Source organism: Theropithecus gelada, chromosome 4, assembly GCF_003255815.1.
Source record: "Theropithecus gelada isolate Dixy chromosome 4, Tgel_1.0, whole genome shotgun sequence".
NCBI classification, from domain to species: Eukaryota; Metazoa; Chordata; class Mammalia; order Primates; family Cercopithecidae; genus Theropithecus; species Theropithecus gelada.
The window spans coordinates 130,874,023-130,892,696 of record NC_037671.1 but is presented as its reverse complement, the minus strand read 5'-3'; the positions used below and the strand labels follow the sequence as shown (position 1 = coordinate 130,892,696).

Genomic DNA, 18,674 nt, shown 5'->3' with positions numbered 1-18,674 from the left:
ATTTTTTTTCCCAAAGTACTTTCTAAAGCACACCAACATAAGCCCCCTAAGAGACATTTCACATTAAAAATAAAACGTGTGTTCACTGCTGGTTTCTCAACTTACCTCCATCTTCTGTCCCCTTTAATGAACTGGGCCATGAGGTGAGTCAGAGAGGACAAAGGGAGTGGTAAGAATTTGAGGAGAGAGGAGAGTGAGGCTAAAATAGGAAATCAGGAAATGTGATTAGGTCCCCCCTGTCCCTCACATGGGGCCGCCCTCTTATTGCCCAACGTGGTTTCTTCTTGAGGGTTCTGCATGGTTCCTCAATCCCAGGGAATTCCGCAGGACGTTCCACCCAAGACCACTGGGCTCCCACCTCTACTCTTTTCCCAGTTAATGAATAAGAAGGAATTTCACTGCCTGGAAAGAGGAATGATGCTTTCTGGTCCTTATTTCACATCTAAAATAGAGAGGTCAATTGAATTATTCCTAAATATCTTTGAACACTAAAATAGAAGTTTTAAAGCATATGTACTACCTGGTCGCTCTAACCTTAAGTCAAGGAAAAGTACAGATTCAACATTTAAAATTGACATAGATGCTTTTCACTGAATGCTACCACTCTTGCTTTATTTCATGAGAATGAGAATATAATAATATGCCATATGTTCATTTGGGTGAAAGATTGATGTCTTATAGTTTATAATTACAGAAAACATGTGAATTCACTGGGAATAAAGAAATTTTGAAGATAATAAAATATTTTCACTTATGTTGTAATTTCTATGTCATCTGGTGTAGGATGTGGAGATATTAATGTTTACACCTAACTTAAGCCTGTCATCTAAGACCTGAAAGGGTTGCGTCTATCAGCTGCACCCCTGGGTAGCCACACAACCTCGGGGGAAGGCCTCAGCCCCATGCCTGGAACAGCAGGTATGAGAACAGCACTGCCTGTTGGGAAGATTGAGGGAGGCTATGAAGGTGCAGTGCTTGGCAGAGGGTCTCGTCGTGGAAGGTACCAGCAATTGTGAGATACTTTTATGATTTTATTTTCTCCAAAAGAAGGGGAATAAAAGAAGAGGGGAGGAAACAAGACTAATTGCGAGAGCTAAAGTACAAGGGGTGAGGGAAGGAGCAAGGAGACAGGAGGGCAGCGTGGAGCAGCCGAGCGGGGAGATGGCTTTCACCACTTCCCAGCATCTATTGCAGATTCCACCCTCAAACATTTTGTAAGGACCTTTTATTCAAGGTAATGTTTGAACCCTGCTGAGGCAGTGGCATGGGTCTTTGAGAGAATAATTAACTTAATTTGACTATCTGGTTTGTGGATTCGTTTACTGTCATGTAAGTCAACAACATCCTGGGATTGGGACACACTTTCTGGGCACTGCTGGCCAGTCCCAAAATGGAACATAAGGAAGTGGTTCTTCTACTTCTTTTATTTCTGAAATCAGGTAAGACATAGTTTTTTTTAATTATAATAATTATTTTTTCTCCCACAGTGTAGTAAAAATACATATGCCATGGCTTTATGTGCAATTCGTTTAATTTTTGATTCATGAAACTCCCAGTTGAAAATCTTGTATAAGATTGAGGAATTCTTCAAGAAATAAGTTTAATTTTCCTGTGAAGATTGTCAGGGTGCTGGAATGAATGGGCAGAGAAAATAATGGGTGATTTTTCAAATCTAAATGAGTGCCCCCACATAATGGCTGGTCTAATTGAAAAACAGCCAATGTAGCTAACTATGCAAAGGATGGCTAAGCTCTTCGCCTCGTTCTCAGTTTGATTAATTTATATCATCTCTGTTACGGTGTCATGCTCCCCTCACTTGTAAGTTAAAACAATGAAATATCTCTTTGAATATATTCTGTTCCCTCACCAGTTCATGGTGGCAGTGGGGTCGGGGACTCAGCATTTCTCTCTTTGTTATGGCCTGAATAAGGCTTTCCATAGGTATACGTTTGCTTCTTATCCCTGGAGAAATTACACGCATCCATTTGCCAGATGCCGTATGCAGATAGTGATTCAACAAATACTCACTTAGTGCTTGGGTTAGGTCCCCACATTTTTATACATACATACATACCTGTGTGTAAATGTCAGTGTGAGTGTGCGTTCTTTACAAACCGTAGCTTATTTAGCTCGTGGTATAGGTAGGGTGGCATATTCATCCTCATTTTATAAACAAAGAAATCTAGACTTAGGAAAATCATGTTATTTGCTCAGTGACCAAATTCTCAAATCAGGAAAATAAAGAAACCTGGATTTAAGCCAGGTTTCCCAGAAGGAATCTAGGGCTCTTCTCACTTTTCAGCTTTGTTTAAGCCTTTGAAAGAATATTCTAAACATGTTCTAGTAGTTCTTTTTCTTTTTTTAAAGAAAACAAAGTTTTATTGAGATATAATTAACATATAGAATTCACCCATTTAAGGCATACAATCCAATGGATTTCAATATATTGAGAGTTGTGCAGCCACCATCAGAATAAATTTTTAAACTATTCATACCCCCAAAAAGGCACTCCATTCTCCTTAGCTGTTACCCCCAATCTGCAGCTTCTGGCAACCACTAATCTGCTTTCTGTATTTATATTTTTGCCATTTTGAACATTTCGTACAAACGGAATCATACGATTTGCTAGTAGTTCTTCATGTAAATAATGTATACATACTTGAAATTCAATCTATAAATTACCAGATAAAATTTTACAAGTTGCACTTTAGAGCCAAATATATTTGAATTTAGTGGAAGCCATTCAAGGAACTATCAAAGAAAATACAGAGCAGGAGAAAATTAAACAAACAAATTTTTGTGAGAAATTGATGTGTGTTGAGGGGTATGAATATTATATTTCAGCCCATGGAAACTAGAACATAGATCACTATGAACTTAATCAGCGGGCTACACCAAAAGGCTAGATCAAACTTCTCTGCCACAGGATTAGCCTATGTTTTAACCAACCTAGGGAGCACATTCTCTCATTTTTGGAAAGCAAGGCTTTCTGTGGATATATCATCTTTCCAGTATGTTGGAATGCCAAGGGAGAGGAAAATGTTTCTTTTACAGCCATGCTTAGTGGGAAGTGGAGAAACATGTTCCATTTCATGAATTACTAAGTCTTTAACACATGCAAATATGCATACACATTCACACACCACAGTGAGGAAGAAATTCTCACAGCATTAATAAAATACATTTGCATCAGTAGCAATATACATCTGCATTTTAGCTATAATATAAATGTATTTTTCCACTAAAAGATTTGTTTGATGTTTCCTTGCCAGCAAATAAGCCCTATCAAATCCTATTGCCACATGAGTCCTAGGGGTGAATAAGAGAAAAAAAAAATGGGGGAAAATTATTTCAAATTAAAAAGAAAAATGTTTGATTATGATTTGGGATATTTCCTAGGAACAGGAGCTGGGGAGGGGACCTCAGCAACGATGTGCTATGAAGCATAATAACACAACACAGAGGTAACTTAATTGAAGGGGGAAATAAATGGAAGTTTTCTTTTTTTTGAATATCAGTTGTAGCCTGCTCTGCTATACTTTAAAAAAACTCTTCAGAAAGTTTACCTTAACTCACTGTAGGACACACTTTGTGGATTTATGGTGTGTTTTGAAGTCACACTCTGAGCTGTAGAAGTAACCAAAACACAACTCTTCTTGGAAATGAGAGCTCAAGTTGACAGAAAGTGCAGGGTGAAGACATGGATACGGGCCTAAAGCATCTATTTCTTTGTGATCTTTTGACACATCTCTCAAGTGCTTTTTGGTGGATTGGGTTTAGAATGCATCAGCCAACTCCTGCTCAATAATCCATTTTTCCAGCCTGAAGCATCTTAAATTGAGGAAGGACAAAGTCCCAGAGGTGGGGAGCAGGGGAACTTTGGCCTAGGACTTTGCATGAATCGATGAGGGTGCATCCCCCTCCCTGTCCTGCCCCTTGTGCTCTGTGTACCCTCAGGAGGTCAGGACCGGCCTTTCTGAGAGTGAGAACCTGTTCATTTGCCTTCCTACTGGATACCTGTCACCAGCATACAAACCAATGCGCTCTGAAGTGTGCCATCTTTCAGAACCTCCCTGACCGCACGTTCCCTGGAGGGCTCGCTGTCTTCAGAGTCAGGCTTGTCTCCTGCTGCCGCCTCCACTGCTCTCCCAGTCACTCTGTAACCCACTCCCTCTGCCTGCGGCCCCCACCACACCCCTCAAAGTGGTCAAGGTTGCCCTGTTGTCTAATTCCGTGGAGCTTGGCTACCTTCATTTTATTAGCCTCTTTTGGCCTCTCACCCCTGTGAAAATCACCAGCATTCTGTGCCAGGGATGGAGCTGGCATCTCCAGGCTAGGAATAGAGCTGCCAAAGCTCAGCCAGATGTCCGGAAGAGCCTCAGGACAGGGGACACCCTGTAGCCTCGTGGTCGGAGCACAGCTGAGGCCCCCTTGGCCACCCTCTGCCACAACCGGGCAGAAAGCAGCTTTCGGACAGATTCATTGTCTCAGATTTGATCTCAAAGAAAAACCAAGACCAGTATTTGTACCAGGTTCTGCTTTTTTACAATTTCCTCCAAAATTCAGATACCTGTCAACACCTTGGAAAAATGGATTTCTCCCCAATTAGTAGTGTTGTGTGACTGTAGGAAGGCCAGTACAAAAATGGCCTTCTTTGCTGGGGAGCTTCTTACCCTCCAGTGTTTGGCCCAATTTTTGTCCGAGGTGGCAACATAATTTAGTTCCGTTCTCATTTATTTCCAACATCATCCATGCACCAAAATTTATGTATCTCAAGGAGGGACCATTCAGAGGATGCCCCCCACCAGTTAAAGTGACGGTGTCAGAACCAAAGCGCATATTGTAAGAAATCAAACAATGGCCTCCACGTTCCATTTCTACCCAGGGATGAACAAATCAACATCAATCTTGGTAACACAACTGCCACTGGTGGTGCCTTCCTCTTCTCTCATGACATGGCACAATCGATAGCAAACATAGAATTTGTTCTTATTTAAGGATTTATCTCCATTAATGTGGTAACATAGTGGTTCCATAGTTCTAACCTGTTTATCAACCAGTTAATCTTTTACTATCTTGCAATCTGTTAATGAAACTGTTTTTTTTTGTTTTATAATTTCAACTTTTAGAGTCGGGGTACATGTGCAGGTTTGTTACATAACTAAATCGCGTGACACCGAGCTTTGGGGTACAAATGATCCCATCACCAAAGTAGTGAGCTAAATACCTACTAAATAGGTAGTTTTTCAGCCCTCGCCTCCCTCCCTCTCTCCCTTCTCTGGCAGTCCCCAGTGTCTTTTGTTGCCATCTTTATTTATATCCACAGGCCCGACTCTGTTCTTAACTAAACATTTGATTCATAGCTACCCATTCTACTTCCAGTAAACAGCAAGTTTTATTTGGTTAATGCTAACCAAATAGCTTCAAAGGAAGTCATGACAATTAGACACTGGCATTGATTTCCTGACCATTTGTTCCACTTGGATCTCCCACCTGTAGGTCAAGGAGAGCCTCTGGATGACTATGTGAATACCAAGGGGGCTTCACTGTTCAGCATCACTAAGAAGCAGCTGAGGGCAGGAAGCATAGAAGAATGTGCAGCAAAATGTGAGGAGGAGGAAGAATTCACCTGCAGGTATTTCCACTGTCGTTGCACCTACCCAGAAATCTGTAATTCGGATGGCAAGTAATTTACTCACAAATTTATTGACGATTTAAGAGGAAAGAGAAATTGATGGAATCAGAGTTTGGAACTGTATTTGCTCAAATTATGTGAAGCCATACTAACAGCTTCTTGTTAAGGTTTATTGGAGTCTTTGTTAGAAAAATACCCTAAAAGGAAGTTATTTGTTTCTACACCGAACATAAATATTAGCAGCTATTGTTCTGAGCTCCAGTTTTTAACATGATCATCAGTAAATGTTTGTTGAGGATCATGTGAATGAAAGTGTCCTAGATAGATCTGAGCAATGACTTATAGTTACAAGATCCAGTGCCTGCCCTTTAGTATTTAAGGTGTAGTCAAAGAAACTGGATATAATGTTTAAAAAAAAAAAAAAAAACAGTCCAAGTGAGGTACTGCAATAATGGTAAAAAAAAAAAAAAAAAGACAGCCCAAGTGAGGTACAGGCATAATCAATGCATGCTCTACCCAGATCCAGAGGAAAGAACAGTGCCTACGGTTGAGGCAGCTAGAGGAGGCTCAGGGAGGAGGTGGGAACTGAGCTGGGTTTGGAGTTGAGAGAGCTCTTGACAAGCACCAGGCAGGCAGGGGAAGATGCGGCCCTGCACCTTCTCAGGGGGACCATTAAGAGATCAAGTTGACTAAAGTAGAGACTTTATGTAGGTGATGGGCCTGGGAAGGTAGCTATGGATGCCAGACTGAGCACCCACGGCAGGACCACAGGATGGAGATGGGAGGGGTCAGGGGCCAGGGTGGGGTGGAATGTGGAGCAGAGATTCAGGGGAACTGATCAGAGTTGGGAGGTCACGGAGATGGAATATCTTGGGGAATGGGTTCAAAGCAACCAGAGTTGCTTCTTTCCAACCCAAAAACAAAAATTAAGAGGATGAGTAAAGAAGAAGTAAAGCAGTTGAAACAAAAAGAAAGAGAAAATTATGAGGGAGGGAAGGTAGGGGCAGGAGACAACAAGATTTACTGCCACGTTGGTGTATTTTGTTCAGTACTTAATTGATGCCATGCCCAAATAACTGAGACGCAGCAGTTCTGAACTCCCTGGTCCATCAAGAGAGTCAATGATCTTTAGCATGTATCACATCACTTATTAATAAACATTTGTTTTCTTTAAATAAAGAAAAATACTTATTGGATTTCCCGCTTTTTTCTGCAGGTCATTCCAATATCACAGTAAAGAGCAACAATGTGTGATAATGGCTGAAAACAGGAAGTCCTCCATAGTCTTTAGGATGAGAGATGTCGTTTTATTTGAAAAGAAAGGTGAGTACATTTTCTTCCTCCTCCTCCTTCTGTCCTCCCCATCCTCCCACTCTTCCTCCTTGTCTATTCTATCTTTAATTTATGAGACCGGAGGAGGAAGGCACTATGGGGTCGTAAAATTGAATTCTGAGTTAGGACAGGATTTGATTACTAACTAGCCATGTCAGCTTGAGTATTACTTCACCTCTTGGGTTTAATTTTTTTGTTGTTCAAAACATGAAACGACTGGATTTACAAAATCACTTCTACCTCTATGACCCTGAAAATAAGATTTTTTAAATATTATTTTATATTTAACAAGGAGATGGGAAGTCTAAGCATTCCTTTTGATCTTGGCTTCTTATTCTGCAGGGTGACCATGGTCCTTGGGCCCTATTGTCTGGACGAAGTCTTGTAAAATAGAAATACTGAGGTGTTTTAATCCTCAGAAACATTTGGATTGGGACACAAATCTTATTTTTATTCTTACTCACATTTTGGGAGACATGGTCTATATTTTTCTCAGATTTCTTAAATGTTGTCTTTTTAAAATGTGCAAAAGTTACAGTTCCTTTTCTATAGTTTATTTTAAAATGTGGGTCAATAGTCCCACTGTTTAGAATAAGAGGCAGATGGGATTTCAATAGAAATTGCATGCCTTTTTAGATGTGCAAATGTTTCATTAAGCGAAGATTTGAAGGGATGTATGACACTTTAAAAACTGTTTCCTACACTGTGTTGGTGGCCAGGTATTAAGACCGTTAATAATAACAATTTAGCTCTCCAAATATTCTGCATCACAGGTGTTAAAGAGGACTGGAAACACCTTAGTTCTTGTAGTCTTGAGGATGATTTGCCATATTGTGTCTAGTATCATGGCAAAACTCCAAGTCGCATTTTAAACAGTATTTATTTGGGTTGGAATTATTTCTATGCATTAACTCATCTTCCTCGGTTTCATTAGCTGTAGGCATTGTACTTTCTTCCTTACCACTGTTTATCTCTAATTCTTGAGATTAAAGTACAGATTAAATCTAAACTTTATCTGGTGAAGTTATTAGTTCTTACAAGCAGCAAGCAAGCAGTAAAGTAAATAGGATCACCTAATTGTACCAGATTTAAAAAAAAAAAAAAAAAAACCTGATTCTGTCTACAAAATGCTAACATTTAAATATGTCATTTGTAAATTGTTAACCAGAAGGAACATGGGAATGACTGTAGGTTGAGTTTGAAGTCTGAAGTTTGAAGGCTTAGTTTGCTTGTTTTCAAAGTGACAGAAGGGAGCAAAAGGTTATACAAACTCTGGTGGGTACATACAAACAAAAGAGAAGCGAAAAGTCAAAAGTCAGTCATTTTTTTTGGTCTTTGTTTCTTTGCTGTGGGATATTGACCTGCTGCTAACTTACCTGCCAGGGTTTTGCCAGGAACAGTATTAGATCACATTTACTTCTGCCACTTGCCACTAGCCACACTGCCTTCACCGAGTCCAAGACCCTATCACCACTGGTTGGGGCTACTTGTAGCTGTACACATGATCTCTTAGAAATGTAACTGCCCTGTTTAAAGCCCTTCCCAGAGCCCTTAAAATAAGACCCAAAGACTTTCCAAATGTGCTAGGGCCCGGCATTATTTAAGTAACCCCCGGCTGCTGTTTGCTTGGCTTGCTAAACTTTTCTACACTGGCCTTACCTCTGTTCCTTCACCACTCCAAGCACACGCCCTCCTGCCTGGGACCCTCTTCACCTTTGTCCTGCTGTGCCAGCTCCTTCTCGTCTCCTAGGTGTCAGCCCAATCATCACCTCCTTTGCAAATCTTCCTTGACCCCTAGACCTCCCTTTCACAAAGTACCTTGAGTTTACACTTTTGATGAGTATCTTATGTCTACTGTAATACTAGGTCCCAATGAAGATGTACTTGCAATCATAACACATAGCATTGCGTTCCCAATGAAGATGTACTTGCAATCATAATACGTAGTATTGGGTTAAAAGCATTAGTTTGCTGTAGGTATGTTAGGAGTACTTTCCCCAAGTGATGGATCAGTGAATTAAAAAACGACTAAAGTAGGTAACATTAAGTGATGGTTCAAATATATCTTAAACATTTTATATTTTCATTGAAAACACAAGTGTACCTGACACCTTTTGAGGTAGAGCAGAGGCTTTTTTTCTTTGAATATGAGGTCACCAGTAGAAGGTCTCTGGTGCATTTCCTGCATAAACTATGCTCTAGTGCAACATCTACAATCATCACTTTCCTCATTTTTGAAGTGGACCATATCTCGACATTTATTAATCAATCTGAATGTGTAAAACCTTTAGATTTTTTATGAGTTCCTCCTCAAGCTTTATAGTCAACTATATGAGTGGGTTGCCCTCCATGGATTTGATAGCAATTTTTTAAATGATTCATGTTTCAACTCCTTCAAAACATTTAATTTAGTTAAAAAACCAAACAAAAAAGAGCTTTGTTTCTTTTCACGTTCATTTCTCAGTTTAGATCATCTTTAATTAAATATAACTGTAAAAAAGTTGGAAAATGCCAAGAAATGACTCGTTGTAAGCACCTAACTCATGTGGGGGGAACAGACACGGGTAGGCACACTAGCAAACACCTGCCAGCTGCATGTGGGCCCAGGTGGGCACCAGACTGTTTTAAAGGCAAGAGAGGGCCCATTGGCTAACTGGTGAGTTGGTTGAGTGGAAGCTGGTTGAGAACTTTTACTGCAAACCATTTACAGTAGACCACAGTTTTATAGCCCTGTGTGGCACTTTTTCATATCACTGGGTGCCTGAAAATATAGAAGTGGGTTGGATCTCTTTCAGTCTCTGAAAAGCCTGCCGTTCCCCCATCTAAAAAGCCCTTTCCCCATTCTCTCACCCTGTCTCATCATGTATGTAACATGCATCATCATGAAGTGATCTCATTTCATATTGTTTCCTTGAATATTTCCTGTAACCCCCCTGCCTGATTCCACTAGAACGTGAGCTCCATGATGGCCAAGCCTCTGGCTGCACTGTGCCCCATGTGTCCCCAGCATCCTGGTGGGGCTGGATACACAGAGAGCTCATAAGTAGCATTTGAATATATGAATCAAAGTATGGAATGGCTCGGTTTACTGCAGCCTTTTTGCAGATACAAAAGATGATCTTTTAGAAAGCAGAAACAAGGGGTCTGGTGCATGAGATCTTTCTCTCAACGTGACTGTGCTGTGCAGACCTTCATGTGGTGTCTTGTGAAAGACTCTGACCACTGTGTGGACTTCCCTTCAGTGTATCTTTCAGAGTGCAAGACTGGGAATGGAAAGAATTACAGAGGGACGATGTCCAAAACAAAAACCGGCATCACCTGTCAAAAATGGAGTTCCACTTCTCCCCACAGACCTAAGTAAGACTTTCCCTTTCATCTTTGTGTTCATCTACTGTACAGTTGTCCCTCTGTGTCTGCGGGGGATTGATTCCAGGACCCTTGTGGCTACCAAAATCCATGCTTCCCAAGTCCCTTATACAAAATGCTGCAGTATTTGCATATAACCTACATACGTTCTCTTGTATAATACCTAATATAATGTAAATGCTATGTAATCATTGTTGTATTGTATTGTTTTTATTTGTATTGTGTTTTATTGTCATATTGTTATTTTATCTCATCTTTTTCAAGTCTTTTCCATCCACAGTTGGTTGAATTTGTGGATGTGGAACCCATGGATACAGAGGGCCAACTGTATTTAGGATAATTTCATCACTTTTAATTCAAACCAGAATATGTGAATAAGCAGAAAGAAATCTTTTTGATGTCGATGTTCAATTATTTATAGCACCATAGTAGAACATGGTTACTTTCTATTTTTCCTTGGGTATGGAGGTTTCTCGAAGACCTAGGACATAGAAGAATGCCTAGTTAAAAAAAAAAATCAATGAAACTATGAGTTTTAGGCCAAATCTGAGAAAAGACCAAAGATGACTATGTTTGGGACTGACGTAAACATATCGAGTTAGAACTCTCATCACATGTTTGACTCAAATTGTGGAGCAAAAGAGTAAATAAAATATAAAAATGAAAATGAAGATACGTGAAATTCAAATCTCGCAACTTGCCTATTATTTATTTTAGTGTATTTTTTGTACTTTTCCCAGTTTGGTGTTAGGTGGCATTAAGTTCTCAGTAATGATGCTTATCAAATAGGAAATTAGTGCCTGTTACTCACCTTTATCCATTCCCACAACACTCAAGAAATTGCCTTTGCTATATCCCTATGAGATGAGCAGATCGAATATTCCCCATGAGATAATGAAAACTGATTCAACCAAATGGCGAAGTCAGGGACTATCGAGGGCCATGGAGACACTCTGGGCCATTTTTACGAGGTAGTCTAGGCTCATCTTTATGAGGGAACTGAGGTCTTGGGGGGTGGGGTTACCCCAAATAGGTTCACAGAAGAACCAGAAATAAAATCTGCCTTTATAGACTGTAAGTCTTGTGACTTTCATATAAATGGTTGTCTCTATACAGCAACTCATCTCTAGAACTGAAATAAGCTTAACTCCCTCCTCCATCCCCCATTAATTCAAGCTGCATTTCAGAGAAAACTAGGATTTTGGAATCAGACAGATCAACTTTGAATTCTTGATCTGCTTCTTCATAGCTATTTACGCTTAGGCACGTTTTGTTTTGTTTTGTTTTACGTTGCCACTCAGTCTTCTCTTCTGTAAAACAGGGATAATAACACCTTCCTCAAATGGTTTTTGTTATTGGGACGAAAAGAGAGAATGTGTAGAAAGATGTCAGTGGAATTCCTGGCACATAGTTCACATGGACAAAACAGTATTAACTACGAGAATTTTTACAGGGAGAAAGGTAACTGACAAAAGCAGGTATTTGGAATGAATTAAGACCATGGCAGGCTTTTGAGGCCTTTATATTTCTCCTGACTGTGCAATAAAAATACCTTGACTCTCTGTCTAAGCCTTGGCTGTCACAGTAGCAATGGTAATATGAGCTACTGTACCAGAAGCAGCCTATCAATAGAGAAATTGAAAATCTGGCCACGCAAATGCTGCAGCACCCAGCTGAAATGCATTTGGATGACAATCTCAGATGGGAATCAAGAGTGTCTCCTTCTGCCTTGCTAATAGCAAGCTGATTTTTAGAACATAGTCTAAGTGCTTCTTTTCCATCCTCCCCAGATTCTCACCTGCTACACACCCTTCAGAGGGACTGGAGGAGAACTACTGCAGGAACCCAGACAACGATGGGCAGGGGCCCTGGTGCTACACTACTGATCCAGAACACAGATTTGACTACTGCGACATTCCCGAGTGTGAAGGTCAGGAGTGGCTCTAGAAAATGTTTTCATTTCTGCCCTTCACCCTGTAAAATAATTTGTTGCCAAGTCCCTTCCCACAAGGATATTATTAATAATTGAGTAACGTATTCACCTCTCGGAAAGGAGCTAAACTTTGTTCAGACCCCCAGAATTAACCTGAATTTTTTTTTTTTCTGAGACAGAGTTTTGCTCTTGTTGCCCAGGCTGGAGTGCAATGGTGCGATCTCGGCTCACCACAACCTCCGCCTCCAGGTTCAAGCGATTCTCTTACCTCAGCCTCCCAAGTGCTGGGATTACAGGCATGTGCCACCAAGTCTGGCTAATTTTGTATTTTTAGTAGAGACAGGGCTTCTCCGTGTTGGTCAGGCTGGTCTTGAACTCTCGACCTCAGGTGATCTGCCTGCCTCAGCATCCCAAAATGCTGGGATTACAGGCGTGAGCCACCATGCCCAGTCAACCTGAATTATTTTTATTAAAATACTGTATCAACATGTACAAATATAAAACTAAATCTAAACTCTAAGTACAAACTTCTTATGCTTAAAACTCTTACACACTGTTAACCCCAAGACAGATTTGCAATTAAGTAGTTAAAATAAAACAACAAAATCAATAAAAATCAAATAAACAATACACATTTGATGCGGTAAACTTTGCTGTTTTGCTGAAGCTAAACAAGGAACCAGTTTTCAAATCAGCAATCCATTATTTTCATGGACTGACCAATTTAATAGTGCACCTCAAAGGTCAATGCTAAAAATTTTTTTAAAAATCCTACTGAAAAAACTGTCTTCATTTCACATTTCTGGCTACATTTGTTAGTGCAAAAGGAAATGAATAAAGGTGAGATTTGTGTGACAGTGTGGATGTGGTGCTGTGTGACAACTCAGTTCCAACATCACTTCCACCTATTTGAATCACGGGGGTCCTTTATTTGTACACCATGTTATAGGTACTTGCCCTTAAGTGCCACCAATGCATCACTTTTATATTAAGTCTGCCCCTGTTTTCCTTAGTACTCCATAAAATTTAAGTCACATATTACTCTGCCTCACCATGTTACTTCAATAATTCTGAATCAAAGTTTAAGTTTGCAAATAATTTTGCAAAAAAGAGCCAATCATGCTTCTCAACAATATAAAAAGAGAAGCGCTGTCACTTCAGGTAAATATTGTTCTCCATGAGGTCATGAGCATAAACAAAAACCCCAGACTAAAACCCTGAGAAGGTGCCAGCTCATTCAGCAGTCAACGGAATGATCAGAATAATGTCATACCAAGTTGTAAAGATCATTACTGAAATGAAAATGTCAAATATTGAAAACTCCTAATGGAGAATGTGGACTCCTGAGAATATATGCACCCCTGGCTCCCCACTGGCCTGCGCATCCTGGTTTAAGGACATGGCATCATGGAAAGTCTGCATTTGGTCACGACTACAATAGTTGAGGGGGTATTGACTAAAATATGTGAATGCTGCGGTTTAAAAGGAAAATGACATTTGGATTATGTTAGAAAATCCTGAATCCTTATTGCCAATTTTATTGCCAAGTGCCTGTTGTGAATTACATCGGAATGAGGGGCAAGTCGCACTTAAGTGAGTAGGATTCTGGTTTTTACTGTCTATTTTGCTTCATCCATTTCAGTTTTCTTCTTCCTCTCTGTCCTTCCTTCCCACTCTGTCCAGATGAATGTATGCATTGCAGTGGAGAAAATTATTATGGCAAAATTTCCAAGACCATGTCTGGACTGGAATGCCAGGCCTGGGACTCTCAGAGCCCACACGCTCACGGATACATTCCTTCCAAGTAAGTCTCACTGGGAAAAACATTCCACGTTTAAGTCTCTGCAGCTCTATCAGACATTTGCTGTTATTTAGATATTTTAGCATTCCTCAAGAAGTGAACGCCTGATGTTTTTAATTTCAAAGCTAACATCCTCCCACAAGACTGCAAGTGAAATACGCATTCTTGCTGCTCAAAATGTGGTCCATGGGTCAGCAGCAGGGATGTTTTCTGAGAATTTGTTGGAAATCCAGAATGTCACACCCTCTGAATCTGATTTGCTTAATAACCAGATCCTCAGCTGATGCACACACACAATCAAACACTAATATGGGTATGAATACATTAACATCTGTCTTGAGAAATACACACACACATGTTGCTGGTGTATTTCCCAAATATTTTTCTTTTCTCTTTACTCCTTGTCTTTCTTTTCCCTTCGTACCAATGAGATTCAAGTCTCCTAACCTTTGACCTATGAGCAGATATCATGGATTTGTGAATCCCTTATGTTTTATGTGTATTTACATCAGTGCATTTTTCTGGAATGAGGATTCATAACTTCCATCAGATTCTCTAAGGGGACCAAGAATTTAGAATGACAATAAGCTTCTTGCTCTAGAAAGTCATGATGGTTCCAAGAATAAGGTTGTGTGAGTATTCTATTTCACATTTATTGTGCTGGAAAACACCTCCCATTCCACAGTCGCTTCTGGTCTTTCTCTTCCTTCTATAATGACTACAGGGCCATACCAGGGCTTTCAAGAAAGCAGAAATGAGGTTAAGCCACAGATTCCACTGTGGAAAGCAGCTCTACTGAATTTGTACACCTCCCACTCCAAATCGCTAGCTTAAAACACAGCAACTGCCATTTTCCTTCAAAGAAGAAATACAGGAAAGGCCTAAGGGTCCAAAACTGGGTAAAGTCACTTCCAGGAAACCAGAAGGAGAGGAGGATTGCTTAAGCCACTGCTGGCTCCTCTTTCCATCCTAGTAAGCATTTACAATCTCAGAGAGGGAATGAATAAGTGCAGAGGGCCACCAGGCATGGAGTGCATCCAACAGCCCTAGCCACTGGGCCCCACTGAGGAAGGATCCAGCCCATACTGCATGGTGAGACCCTTGCAGGAGCACAGCTTCTCCTCTTGGTTTTTCTAAGCTTCAAGGCTGTTGGGAGCAGAGCCTGGTAGATCAGAAGGACCATTCCTTTAAGCTATGAAGATGCCCATTTCTTGGCTCTATTAGGTACTAGAAGAGTATTTTTAGTCAGGGAGCACTTTGCATTTTAAAGACTGCTATTATTTGCGGTTGAATAACTGGAGTTTGCTTACATCAGTTTTCCAGATAGCCAAAATGATAAAGTCACGGATTCTGTTGAGTGATTTTCACACATGTAAACTGTTAGCAAAACAGTGCTTGGCAGCTGGGCGTGGTGGCACATGCCTGTAGTCCTAGTTACTTAAAGGGCAGAAGCGGGAGGATTGCTTGAGTTAGTTCAAGGAGTTCAAGGCAAGCCTGGGCAATAAGTGGGACCTTGTCTCTAAAAACAAAACAGGAAAAGAAAGTCCTTAGAATACGGGGCCAGCCTTGTTTCCTAGTTGCCGTCTCTGAACACAGCCTTCATCCAATTACCTCCTCCGTGCCCGACTGTGCCTAGCACACAGCAGGTGCTCAATGTTTGCTCTTGAAAAAGAGTCTCATCCATGAACGTAAATGTTCCATGCTACTAAAACATTTCTTGTCCATTCAGATTTCCAAACAAGAACCTGAAGAAGAATTACTGTCGTAACCCCGATGGGGAGCCACGGCCTTGGTGTTTCACCACCGACCCCAACAAGCGCTGGGAACTTTGTGACATCCCCCGCTGCAGTGAGTATGGTGCACACCCAGATTCCAGGATTCTGACCTGCCCTGTTCTTGAAATCAGAAGAAAACACGTGTCAGTGCCTGAGTGCAGCCTCTGAAAAGTGACCTACGAGTCCTATGGGATGTTATTGGTCTTTATTTTATTGCTGGTTTAAAACAGTTATGGTTATTGGTTACTGTAGGTGATTGATCAGAGTGTCCATTTATCATATTTTTCTTTCTTTGCATCTGAAACTTCCACCTCAGAAGTTCACTGAAATGTAGGCTTTGGGTGTTGTTCGTCCTATTCTACTTTTCTCTGTGCTAAAAGGAAATCAGACCCATGCTCTCTGACACACGAATTTCATTTTAACCAGAGTTCTAATAGTTGTTTTGTAAACAAAGAGTGTCTTTGTTTACAATGTTCAGGTCTGTGGGTGTCTAGTTTTTCCAACTTGGGGAGCAGAGGGTGAGGGGTGGGGGTGGGGAAGAGTTCAGGAGGAGAAGATGAAATGGCAGACCTAGTAGAAATGATGTGGAGTAAACAATTTTATCATATTTTCCTCTCTGAGAATTTGAAGCAAAGGATTACACACTAAGACAAAGACAGGCATGAAAGGTTAAAAAGGGTTCAGTGAGGGTTGGCCTCCCCTCCTTTCCTCTGACACGTGTCCTTCGAAAGCGGAAGTTCCTCAGGCATTCTCCCTTTGTGTGAATATCAATTTCTCTTTTTTTCAGTTTCTCTTTTTGTCATCTTCTTTTTTTCCTCAAGAATGTCTTGATTTCTGGATGCACACACTTTTCCTTGGAGGTGTTTTTTGCCTTCTTTCCATGGACTCTTTCCCTGTTGTTTGGCTTTTATGGAATGTTGGGTGCCATTCAGTCATGTCTACTCAGTGAATAATTTATTCTTCAGGAAATAGAGTGGACCTTTGGTGTATGTGAGAATTCAGGGTGGAAGGTGACATGTGTTGATACTTACCAGGTAGGAAGAACTGAGCAAAGAGAACATAGAAAGAAGCATCTACCCAAGTGTCTTTCCCTGAAGGAGTTCCTCATGAAAGGGTCTCACAGGCATAGATGCTACTAAATTTATTTCTTCTGAAAACATGAAACAATTTTCAAGTGCCAAATTCCAAGAGAGGCTGAGGAGAAGACAAGCAGGCCAGAGCACCCTGCAGCCATCCTCCTTAACATCCATCTGTGCGTTCTCTATTTTAAAATTATTCATTGTAGGGCTGGGCATGGTGGCTCATGCCTGTAATCCCAGCACTTTGGGAGGCAGAGGCAGGCAGATCACGAGGTCAGGAGTTCAAGACCAGCTTGGCCAATATGGTGAAACCCCACCTCTACTAAAAATACAAAAAAATTAGCCAGGCATGGTGACACTTTCCTATAGTCTGAGCTACTTGGGAGTCTGAGGCAGGAGAAAGACTTGAACCTGGGAGGTGGAGTTTGCAGTGAGCTGAGATCGTGCCACTGACTCCAGTCTGGGCAACAGAGTGAGAGTCTGTCTCAAAAAGAAAAAAATTATTCATTGTAATTTATTTTTCCCATTCAAGCAACACCTCCACCATCTTCTGGTCCCACCTACCAGTGTCTGAAGGGAACAGGTGAAAACTATCGTGGGGATGTGGCTGTTACCGTGTCTGGGCACACCTGTCAGCGCTGGAGTGCACAGACCCCTCACATACATAACAGGACACCAGAAAACTTTCCCTGCAAGTAAGTCCCCTCCAGTCTCATTCTGCTGCTATGGAATGTGAAATCCCATTGACTTTGCCTTAGTTTTAGTTACTATAGGAATGCAGGATAAAGTATTCTCGAAGAAAAACTGATCTAGTCATAAGTAAAGGAAATGAACTTTAGCACGTTTTTTCCCATAACAGTTGTTCTCAAAGTGTGGTTCCCCAGACTTTTTTTTTTTTTTGGAAAGCTAAACTCACAACCACTTCTTTTTCAGAAATTTGGATGAAAACTACTGCCGCAATCCTGATGGAGAAAAGGCCCCATGGTGCTATACAACCGACAGCCAAGTGCGGTGGGAGTACTGTAAGATACCGTCCTGTGAGTCCTCCCCAGTATCCACGGAACCATTGGATCCCACAGGTAAGCAAGGGTATGAGAGCTAACCGAGGGCCCAAGTGCTCTCCTTATTTTTGTACACCAGTGGCGTCATCACAATATACAGTAGCTTTGTTAGTTTAATGCTATTGTGGTCAGAGAGCGTGCCCTATATGATTTCAGTTATTTTAGATTTGTTGAGGTTTGTCTTACGGTTCAGGATATAGTCATCTCGGTGAATGTTTCATGTGCTCTTGAAAAGAATGTGTCTTCTGTGGTTGTTGGGTGGGATGTTCCCTCAAGGTCATTTAGGTGAAGTTGGTTGCTGGTGTTCTTCTATATCCTTACTGATTGTCTCCTCCTTCATTGACTACTGAGGATGAATGGTGATGTGTCCAACTTTAACTGTAAATTAGTCTATTTCTCTTTTAGATCGTAACTCTGTTTTCTATATTTTGAAGCTCTGTTGTTAGGCACATATTTATTTAGGATTGTTATGTCTTCTTGATGAAAGGACTCCTTTATCATTATGTAATGTTTCTTCTTATCTCTGGGAATATTCCTTCTTCTGAAGTTCTGAACTCTCTTTATGGTGATATAAATACAGTCTTACAGCTCTATTTTCACTAGTATTTGTATGATATATCTTTTAAATTTGTATCTCTTTTAAATTTATCTCAGCTTTTAAATTGAGATGTTGAAACCATTTGCATTAATGC

At 40.7% G+C, this 18,674-nt stretch overlaps 1 protein-coding gene across 3 annotated transcripts in view; it reads left to right on the top strand.

The window, feature by feature from the left end:
• Positions 1-1,278: 1,278 nt before the first annotated feature.
• Positions 1,279-18,674, top strand: part of PLG (plasminogen) — a 50,972-nt gene continuing 33,576 nt past the window's right edge. Inside the window, exons 1-9 of one of the 3 annotated variants that reach the window (XM_025382618.1) lie at positions 1,279-1,439; positions 5,500-5,635; positions 6,852-6,958; positions 10,210-10,324; positions 12,124-12,263; positions 13,950-14,070; positions 15,797-15,915; positions 17,454-17,616; positions 17,855-18,000. In XM_025382618.1, the coding sequence (XP_025238403.1) occupies positions 1,391-1,439; positions 5,500-5,635; positions 6,852-6,958; positions 10,210-10,324; positions 12,124-12,263; positions 13,950-14,070; positions 15,797-15,915; positions 17,454-17,616; positions 17,855-18,000 (1,096 nt within the window). In that variant the 5' untranslated portion in view covers positions 1,279-1,390. Of the gene's footprint in view, positions 1,440-5,499; positions 5,687-6,851; positions 6,959-7,309; positions 8,357-10,209; positions 10,325-12,123; positions 12,264-13,949; positions 14,071-15,796; positions 15,916-17,453; positions 17,617-17,854; positions 18,001-18,674 lie in introns of those variants that run through there. The other 2 variants (XM_025382617.1, XM_025382619.1) reach the window with 2 other exon arrangements.